An 11,164-nucleotide genomic window follows, 5' to 3' on the forward strand; every position below is an offset into this window, starting at 1 on the left:
CAACGTTGGGGAAAGAACTCGTCCTTAGCACACCAAACCACTTCTAATTCCAGTTCCAGAGAAGAGATGAGATATCACTGTTTAGAGATTCTCTGTCAGGCCAAAGTGAGCTCAGCTGGTCTTTGCATGCGAATAAGCCTCACGTCCCAGTGCGTGTCTATGGGGAATCCATGTGGGGGAAAATACAGCACATGCTGTGTTGTTTTCACATATATTCACACGCAACACTCAGGTTTGGTGGACAGTAGACTGACTGCTTGCTGTCTCCAATCGGTCAGTCTCAATAGGTGTGCCAACGTCCAAATCCTGCACAGGCATTTGTGCTAGCTAGGCACAGTGGCCATAGATTGACGGCTGGGCATAGCATGGCAACTTTTGTGGCACGTCTGGCCTAGTGTCCTCCCTCCCCTCTGCAGTGGAAGACAGGCAGACCAGACGTGGTTGGTAGAGAATGCCTGTGCGTCTTGTCTCCCGGCCAGGAAGTTAGCTGGTCTATTAGATGATGGCGCTACCCAGATGAATCCAACGACTCAGTGCCAATTTTATAATGTGGGACGGAATGTACTGTTTATGTGGGCTGAAAATGAGCATAATTTCTCACTCTTATGCAATCTGCTCTCATATGATGCAGTCTGACAAAGAGATCTAAATGTTGTTTATTGCAGTGTTGTAGTGTTTTTTTAAACACATAGTTCATACCCTTGACCGACAGTAACCTTTTCTCTCTGTGTCTCACAGCTAAGGAGAGAGGGGTAAATGGGGCGTGTGTTCCGGAATGGGTGAAACCGTTACAGATTCCGAAGCAGGCCTGCATTCAGGGGCCCAATCCCCTGAATCCCTAGGCCCCTGTGTTTGTGTGTGTGTGTGTGTGTGTGTGTGTGTGTGTGTGTGTGTGTGTGTGTGTGTGTGTGTGTGTGTGTGTGTGTGTGTGTGTGTGTGTGTGTGCGTGTGTGTGCGTGTCGCTTGTGTGCGTGGGAATGAGTAGGGTCAGGTAGCAGAGAAGGCTGTCATTGTCACTTTAGTCAGAGCTGCTCTCCTCTCAATGAGAGCCCTGGGGAGGCTGGCTGAAGGTTGTCATGTAGACAGCATGGCAGGAAGTAAAGGAATAACCTAGATCCTTTTGTCATATTTAGTTGTAGGCCTATTGCTCTTTCCTCAGCCAATGGTATTGCGTTCTTTTCTTCTCTTGATATAGTCATTCTATTTCAAGCAGTCATTTTCTGTTCATCTTTCCGCGTTTGCCAGACGAGGTTTTGCTAAGCAGTGGAACAGCTTGATGTCCAACTCAGCAATGTTTCTTGCGTCCAACCTTAGAGTGGTGTAATGGAGGACCCTGGTGGTCCTCGGGTTCTCTCCATTCAAAATACTCAGTGGGTGGGCTGAGTAAGAACTGTGAGGGACGTGTGTGTGTGTGTGTGTGTGTGTGTGTGTGTGTGTGTGTGTGTGTGTGTGTGTGTGTGTGTGTGTGTGTGTGTGTGTGTGTGTGTGTGTGTGTGTGTGTGTGTGTGTGTGTGTGTGTGTGTGTGTGTGTGTGTGTGTGTGCAAATGTCTCGACTCTATGATGATTGCCCTGGAAACAGAGTTCGGTACATTGTTGCCACTCAGCTGTTGGCTACTTGGGGAAAACATGGGAGGAAACGAGGTGAGGAGAAACTGTTCTAGATTCATGTGGAGGGATTCTACGTTGTACGTAGACCTTCAGCAGTGTGACATGGTGGGGACACACACATGGTTGAGACAAACACCTTAGACACCATGAGCCATTGTAACCATGTGACGAAAATGCGGTCAAGGCTTAGGCTACATGCGGTAGAATCAATGCCTCGAATGACAGTAGCATGCTCTGTCACCCAGTACGGCGTAATCAAAGCATAGAGTCATTCTCGCTTTGCAGATGTGTCAGGTCTACGAGGCCATTAGTGCAGAAGTGTGTGTTCAGGACCGTCTGAGGGTAACGCAGCAGCACCATGATGTAGTCTAGTGCACTGAAGTGAGCAATGTTTTACAGTGGGTTTTTAGTGCAGCACTCTCACAAAAGAAAGCAGTTGCAGCCAGAGGTAGAAATATAAGCCTTCAAGAGGAAAGAACACGAGTTAAATGAGAGCTCGGTAACTTGAGGGTTTGTAACATTGAAGTAACATGCTGAAGATACTGTAGCTACTGCGCGTTTTGGGGTAGTAAAGATATTTTGTTGGCATTCGAGGCAACTATTTTGTTCTGCTCTGAAAATAGGTTAGGATGGATTTGTTTAAGAATGGCATAGTTGACATAGTTGGGGGCATCTGTCTGACCCTGCATCACACAGTGTCTGAGCAGAGGTCTGGGCAGGGCATGGGGTGATGAGGTATAAGGAGACAAGCAGCTAGCTTAGAATAACCCTGGATACAATTTAAGCCCGAAGGGAAGGGAGTACAGGCAATACGCTCAGGGACAGAGACACATCCCCCCATCAACCACCCATTCAGCCATGCACAAGGGTCTCAATCAGAGCTCTAATGCAATCAATATTCCAACAAAATGCTGCCGACCCCCAGAGAGGAAGTGCCTTTGACACAATAGGGCCCTCAGACAGACCAGGGACCCGCCGTCCCCAGACCCTCTCCCACCCCCTTTCCCCCCAAATAGCCCACTTTCCTCCCCACTAACTGACTCGAAACACCCTCTCTGTCCCCTGTCGTATCGGATTATGTTACCCTGTCAGATAATGTTCCCCTAATGTCCTTTTTTCTACATGATGATGTTTAGAGCTACCAAAGGTGAAATATTGATGATGGCTTATTGGCTGCATACAAGTGTACTCACGATTGATCAAATAGTCCAGTTAGTGATTACAAAGGATCACTTGAAGCTACTGCTCTGTTCAGTTTCACAGCTGTTCTCTCTCTCATTTGTATGCTGGGCTGTCTGAGGGTGTTCATTGGTTGATTGGGTCCCTCATTGGGGGGCGGGTTTGGCTTCCAGTAGGTTGGTGCGTCTCAGCTGGCGTTTGGTTTGGTTGTGGCTCAGGTGTCCAGTCAGTGTTCAGGGGTCAGTACCTCAGTTCTTGGTCCTGTCTCTGGCTCGTTCCTCTCCTCAGCAGACCCTCTGCTCATTACACACACAGGGCAGGGCAGGCCAGGCCACCAGCCACCAGTCAGCTCTGCACCAGGCAATGCTGGGTGGTGCTGGCTCTCCCAACCCTCAACTCTCAGGGGCCTCTGGCTCAGCGGTCTGTCCTCTCTTCTCCTCCATCAAGTCCATAGCAGTCTGGCCCTGCCTGCTTACTAATGACCATGACAGAGCTGCAGACTACATTTGGAAGTTTGGCTGTGTATGGGTGTTCTTACGCATATAGGCTTAATGCAAATGTTCAGCACCACAATACAACTCCTGCCAAGAACCTCAACTCTCTCCAGGGTAGCTGCCGTGTGAATCCAGTTGGAATGAGAAGTGGCCCATGAAAGAAGTAAGGGAAAACAAAAGGCGTTTTGTGTTTGGAGTCGTTAGTTTGGCGTAGTAAACATCACCTCAGCCCTTCCCTTCCTTTACCCTGGGGAAGCTCAGTCAGCATGTCAGTGGCCAACAGCAGCCAGAGAAGCGCTTATTCAGCACAATAGTACTGTTTATTATTTTTCAACTACACACACACACACACACACACACACACACACACACACACACACACACACACACACACACACACACACACACGTGCGCGCGCGCACACTGCTCCAGATCTGCAATGTTCCATGTCAGAAAAAAAACACTCCCAGATTCTGCCTGCTAGGCCAAGCTAGTACCTCCAGCACTACAGCATCAAGCTGCCCAAAACTGTTAGTGGCTGCTACTGCACTCTCTTGTGGGAGTTTGTTCATATTTCATCAGACATCAGGACACGCCATTAAAGTGTCCAGTCAAATAGGTCAATGAGGTGGCCATAGCACTTCTTTGTGGCATGGAGTAAAGGAACTAAAGACATGTTTATTGATATCGAGTGACAGTAAAGGTCTGTTGATGACTTATTAACAGCAGTGGTCCATTGATTGGACTACACAGGCTGTGGTCAAGGCTGTTGTGTCATATACCCTATCCACTCCCTGTGGTGTGACTGTGTGTAGAGTAGGGGTCGACTGACGGACTTCCACAATGGGATCCACCGCAGCCCACTTCGGGAGGGTGGTTACCATGGCAACAGGCTTAGGGGGTGCCGTGTGCATCCATTATGGAAGTCACGTGTAGTGAGACGGGGCGATGGGGGTGAGAGCCTGGGAGCATGGGGGAGCAGCTGTCCCCCAAGCCAGCCCCCGACCACAAGGGAGAAACATCTGGAAGGCTAACAGCTGCAGGGGGTCCAATCCATGTTAGCTCCACTAGGCTACTGTAGAGGAGAGATGTGCTGCCTGCAGGGGGACCATGCTCTAATACTGTACAATTGACAGGAGAGGCTAGCTCCCGCCCTCTATACAGGAGTTTTTAAACTAAAGCCCTTTCCTATCTAGCTTGTCTATGCTTCACTGTTGTCCTTTATTGCCAATACCAATTGTTAATCAATAGCAACACTATTGATTAGATACTGTAAGGATCTAGGAAGAGTGTTTACCATTCTTCTGTGCTCACAGTCACAAGAAGAACAACTCCTTTTGGAAGTAACATTGCAGAGAGAATAAACTTCCATTATAAATGGGTCGCCATTTCAGCATCACGCATTGCAGACACATGGGAGGGTAAAAGAAACATGACATTTCAAGAACACTCACTGTCATGCTGCCTCTGAGTCACGAGCAAAAACATAGCTGTACAAAAGCAGAGCTTATCATATTAACAGTGTAACGGCTGTTGTAGAAAGGGGACCAAAGCGCAGCGTGTTGATGCTCATAATGAATTTATTATTTTAACACAGAACACTACAGAAAATAACAACAGCAAAAACGATCAGCTTACAGTACTGTCAGGTACATAGACTAAACAGAAACAACTCCCCACAAACACAGGTGGGGGGGGGGGAAAACTACTTAAATATGATCTCCAATTAGAGACAACGAGGACCAGCTGCCTCTAATTGGAGATCATCCCAAAAAACAACAACATAGAAATAGAAAACTAGAACTGAACATAGAAATAGAAAACATAGAAAAACACAAAAACACCCTCTGTCACGCCCTGACCTACTCTACCATAGAAAATAACATCTTACTATGGTCAGGACGTGACAAACAGGGCTGTTTAAAACTGGCATCAGCTATTAAACAAAGCATGAGTTGTTCGCAGTAGGATTACTGGTGGGTGCGGTCAGTAGGCCTAAACATCCCAAAGGGGAATCAGGTAAGGTCATAAAAAGGTGAATCAGTTTAGGTTATAAAAAAGTGAATCAGTTTAGGTTATAAAAAAGTGAAATCAGTTTAGGTTATAAAAAGGTGAATCAGTTTAGGTTATAAAAAGGTGAATCAGTTTAGGTTATAAAAAGGTGAATCAGTTTAGGTTATAAAAAGGGGAATCAGTTTAGGTTTTAAAAAGGGGAATCAGTTTAGGTTATAAAAATGGGAATCAGTTTAGGTCATAAAAAAGGGAATCAGTTTAGGTCATAAAAAGGGGAATCAGTTTAGGTTATAAAAAGGGGAATCAGTTGAGGTCATAAAAAGGGGAATCAGTTGAGGTCATAAAAAGGGGAATCAGTTTAGGTCATAAAAAGGGGAATCAGTTTAGGTCATAAAAAGGGGAATCAGTTTAGGTCATAAAACGGGGAATCAGTTTAGGTCATAAAAAGGGGAATCAGTTTAGGTCATAAAAATGGGAATCAGTTGAGGTCATAAAAAGGGGAATCAGTTTAGGTCATAAAAAGGGGAATCAGTTTAGGTCATAAAAAGGGGACTCAGTTTAGGTCATAAAAAGGGGAATAAGTTTAGGTCATAAAAAGGGGAATCAGTTTAGGTCATAAAAAGGGGAATCAGTTTAGGTCATAAAAATGGGCATCAGTTGAGGTTATAAAAAGGAGAATCAGTTTAGGTTATAAAACATAGAGCCATATGTTTGGTATTGATTAGGCAGTAGTATGGTTGGAATCCAAATCTAAGTCTGACCTTCCGATATTCCCTGTTCGTAGTATTCAGGCATGCTCCAGTTGACTGACAGTAGTAAGAGTAAAGACTGTGGCAGAGCGGAAGACAAGAGCACGTGGCGTCCTTCCTCCCCTGAGCCTTGAGCCCTGCATACTGCGGCCTGAGCCAGCCAACCAGCCTAATCTACAGTATCCATGGCCAGGGGGATGGAGAGAGCAAAGGGAAGGAGAGGGAAAGGGAGCGAGTAAGAGAGGGTGAGAGAGAAGAAGGGAGGAGGGGGGAGGATTGGGAGAAGGGGGAGAGAAAAGGAGAGAGAAAGAAAGAGAGAGAGCACTGTTGTGCGCTGCGGCCTCTATCGCCTCTCGTTGCATGGTAAAACATTTGAGAGATTTGCTGCTGCTTTCTGCTAATATGGAGCTGTACAGTCACCCTCCAAAAATATTGGCACCCTTGATAAATAAATCAGCAAAAAAGACTGTATAAAATAAATCATACAAATACTGAGCTATATTGTATGCTCAATAAAATGGGAAAATTATATACTTTTAAACTAATACAATTGCTCAGAGGAAGAGATTTTGTTTAACAAGTAATAAAAAAATCTAAAACATGATAGTTGTCAAAGGTATTGGCACCCCTAAAGATTCTTATAAATTAAATCAAACAAAATGTAATCTGCATTAGCATTCTACTGTTTAGAGTGAATCTCATCTTTCTCTGGTACTTTTGCTTGCTACGTCACGTATGTGTAGATACAGTATGTGTACCACATCATTGCTCTCTCTCTCTCTCTCTCTCTCTCTCTCTCTCTCTCTCTCTCTCTCTCTCTCTCTCTCTCTCTCTCTCTCTCTCTCTCTCTCTCTCTCTCTCTCTGCTGTGTGTGCATCTATTAGCTGTCACTCAAATGGCTAGGGGCTTAAGTTTATTGGCTGGAACTTGAATTGCTAGGGGGCTGGCGGCCCTTGTAGGGGCTGTGTCCAGGCACTCCGATTCACATCCGTTGTTGTATTCTTTTTTGCTCATCTTTATCAAGGGTACCAATTCCTTTTGGAGGTGACTGTATGAGCTAAGAGGCAAGAAGAATCAATGATGTGTTTTCTAATTTACACTGACTGACTCAAGTGACCTTCCCGGTCCCACAGGGTAGTGAGAAAGTATGGGGGGATGTTTCGAAGGTATGGCTAGAGATGGATCTGTACCTGTTTCACTGAGTTGTTCTAATTATGTTACAGCCCTTCACCTTCATATCCCTACATCACGTCACCCTTTCATATGGTCTTGAAGCCATCTCACCCTTTCATATGGTCTTGAAGCCATCTCACCCTTTCATATGGTCTCCAAGCAATCTGAGGAAGCCGCCACCGTGCACACCCACAGCTGAGGCTTGTATAAACAGTGGTGTGGGCTAGTGGCTAGGGCAGGGACAGCGGTGGGCCACTGTGTAACCCACTTCCTAAGAGCAGGGCAGAGGTAGAGGTCCAATAGGCTTTGGGGTGGGGTGACTAGAGGAAGAGTTTTTCGGGGTGTGACTACCACTGCTCTGCTGAACATCTTGTCACTCTGTTATGTCTGAGCTCAATTGTTTCCAGCCAGTGTCTCGCTCTGTCACTTAACTTGTTAACACTTCCCCAGAGAACTCCCAAACTGGGCCTGTTTCAGCTTGAACATGTCTGTGTTCAGATCCAAGAACATCACTGTCAGTCTAAGATTAATGTTACTTTCCCTTCTCTTTCCAAGGACATGGGAAATGTGTGGTACAGTCACGGTGTATGGAGCGAAAAAATCATTATGATAAATGCAATATAACTCTTCTCTGTACTGATAAAACCGTTTTTTTTTTATCTTGCAGGGCGAACATTAATGAAGTGGAGACGGAGGTGGTAGAGATTGAAGTGAAACTAGACAAGGTAAGAAACCTTTGTTTTAATAACCCTTTATCCTCCTCAGGAAGCCTTTTCAACTAGCCTCTATATCCTATTATCCCTGATATATAACACATATTATAAACTGGGTCATTTGGGTCCCTGATGCTCATTGGCTGAAACGGCATTTCAGCCGTGTGTATATCACACAATACCCCTGGTATGACCCAGAAGAACTTGTTTACTGTTCTATTTATGTTGTTAACCAGTTTATAATAGCAATAAGGCACCTCAGGGGTTTGTGGTATATGGCCAATATACCACGGCTAAGGGCTGTATCCAGGCACTCCGATTAGTGTCGTGCATAAGAACAGCCCTTGGCCATATACCGCACTCCCAAGGGCCTTATTGCGTAACTAAACCACTGTTGTCCTTCTAACTGTTGGCTTTAAGTGCTCAATGGTTTTATTTTGATAGAAAGCATGTGATATATCCATTACAGCATATTTAGGAGTTCATTTTGAGCTTACTGTACATCCCATCTACTACTACACCGATAATGGAATGTGATTCCAGGCGTATACACTGAGTATGCAAAACATTGCTTTTTCCATATCATAGCCTGACCAGGCGAATCCAGGTGAAAGCGATGATGCCTGATTGATGTCAGTTGTTGAATCCACTTCAGTCAGTGTAGACGAAGGGGAGGGGACATGTTAAAGAAGGATTTTTAAGCCTTGAGACAATTGAGACATGGATTGTGTATGTGTGCCCATACACAGGGTGAATAGGCAAGACAAAAGACTTAAGTGCCTTTGAACGGGGTATGGTAAAGGTGAAGCGGTTTGTGTCAAGAACTGCAACGCTACTGGGTTTTTCATGTTCAACAGCTTCCCGTGTGTATCGAGAATGGTCCACCATCCAGCCAATTTACATTTTACATTTGACAACTGTGGGAAGCATTGGCGTCAACATGGGCCAGCATCCCTTTGGAATGCTTTCGACACCGTGTAGAGTCCATGCCTTGACGAATTGAGGCTGTTCTGAGGGCAAAACGGGGGGTGCAACTCAATAGTAGCATACTAATGTTTGGTATAGTTAGTGTACAGTACTGTATAGTGCAGGATTAAAGGATGATGGTGATAGCAGCTACCAATTTAAACCAGTTAACCTGTTACACTGGAGTGCCCCGTTTACACACACACACACACACACACACACACACACACACACACACACACACACACACACACACTGATTAACAAAGTGGCATGCAGCCCTCCTATCTAGACAACCTGAGTAGGACAAGTAGGCTAGTTGGGGAGTTCTACTACTGTACATTTACACCCATCAGTATAACACTGTATGCTTGTAATGGGATGGCCTGACTTAAACCACTGAGTACTGGGGCGATTAAAAAGGAAAGCATAATCTCACACAGTCGACTTGCTTAATGTTTCAGCCGGCTCAGGTTTGTGTGGGCTAAACGTGACGTGGCAGGGCATGGGGATAGGGAAGAGGACTGACAACATTAGAATGCATTAGACTGGCTTTCAAAGCATTGGGTTACCCTCTAACGAGGAAGCCTGATGCTTTGTGGTAATGCTCATGATGTCATCAGTCCATCTGTTCCATTTGACCTTGAATTATGTGAGTTATGTGTCTGTGGAGGATAGTCTGCTGCTTCGCTCTTCCTTCACTATCATCACTGTTGGCATGAGCAATGACTGCGGAAAGTGCAGAATGTCTCAGTTTGACATTATGTGAGCGTATGCGGGTATTTGGCTCTTCAGATGGCATGATTTGGGTGTTAATATACTGTACGTACTGTACAAATAATGGAAACACTTGAGTCAAAAAAGAAGACTTTGGTCGGTAGGTAGCCTAGTGGTTAAGAGTGTTGGGCCAGTAACCGAAAGGTCGCTGGTTTGAATATATGAGCCGACAAGGTAAAAAATCTGTCAATGTGCCCTTGAGCAAGGTACTTAACCTTAATTGCTCCTGTAAGTTGCTCTGGATAAGAGCCTCTGCTAAATGACTAAAATGTAAATGAGGGATACAAAGTATAGTGAAAGCAGGTGCTGCCACACAGGTATGGTTCCTGAGTTAATTAAGCAATTAAGATCCCATCATGCATAGAGTCATGTATAAAAATGCTGGGCAGGCCATTATTTTGGCTACCATTTCTATGCCACCATAGGAGGACAATGCCCCCTATCCACAGGGCACGAGTGGTCACTGAATGGTTTGATGAGCATGAAAACGATGTGAACCATAAGCCATGGCTGTCTCAGTCACCAGATCTCGACCCAATCGAGCACTTATGTGAGATTCTGGAGCGGCGCCTGAGACAGTGTTTTCCACCACCATCAACAAAACACCAAATTATGGAATTTCTCCTGGAAGAATGGTGTCACATCCCTCCAATAGAGTTCCAGACACTTGTAGAATCTCTGCCAAGATGCCTTGAAGCTGTTCTGGCGGCTCGTGGTGTCCCAACGTCCTATTAACACACTTTATGTAGGTGTTTCTTCATTTAGGTTGTTACCTGTACTTAGCTTACATCTTTTGGTATTAATTGTTGAATAATAAACATATGTGACACCATGTATCCAGTGTTATGCCCAAGGGTTTTCCAGGTTACTCATACTGTTTGGGTTTGAATTTGACTCACCCATGTTAACTCTCACCAGAAGCCCAAATCCATTAGCGTACTATCACAATACACAGAAGGGCATTACTCTACCCGAACATGAACCCAGTGTCAAACCACTAATCCTGGCTCTGCCGCCTTTTCTTATCCCTCAGTAGGGAAACAGGTGGGACTCTCCTCTCAACAGAAAACACTGGCAGCCCATTCCTAGTTCTCTCCCTAGGAATTAGCGTGAGAGGATATGGTCGGCCGGCCCCGAGTTGTGTCCGGCTAGGGGCTGTGAGGAAATGGCCGTTTGCTTGAGAAGGAAATGTAGAAAGAAACTACACACATTGTAGTGAACCATAAATCAGGCTACGTGGCAGAAGTTCAGCTGTCAGAAGGTAAACATTGTGACAGGCCTTTGGTGACTTCTTAGGGTCAAGTCTTCTTCCACCTCTCATTTAGATTCCTATGGATTTAGAAATGTGACTTGTCATCTTGCTCTGTATTTCTCAGTGTGTGGATTGGAAGAGCTCTTTCGGCAGTTAGATTCTGTCCTATCCAAAATGTCCATATTGCAACCCTAGAGTAGATAAATCAGTTTATAGATGAGTCTTTGTGGTTGTAACCAA

At 45.2% G+C, this 11,164-nt stretch overlaps 1 protein-coding gene across 1 annotated transcript in view; it reads left to right on the forward strand.

Moving 5' to 3' along the window:
• Positions 1–11,164, forward strand: part of acap3a (ArfGAP with coiled-coil, ankyrin repeat and PH domains 3a) — an 81,184-nt gene that overhangs the window by 36,273 nt on the left and 33,747 nt on the right. The window contains exon 2 of the mRNA XM_014135588.2: positions 7,885–7,942. Within this exon, the coding sequence (XP_013991063.1) occupies positions 7,885–7,942 (58 nt within the window). The remainder of the gene's footprint in view (positions 1–7,884; positions 7,943–11,164) is intronic.

Source organism: Salmo salar, chromosome ssa13, assembly GCF_905237065.1.
Source record: "Salmo salar chromosome ssa13, Ssal_v3.1, whole genome shotgun sequence".
NCBI lineage: Eukaryota > Metazoa > Chordata > Actinopteri > Salmoniformes > Salmonidae > Salmo > Salmo salar.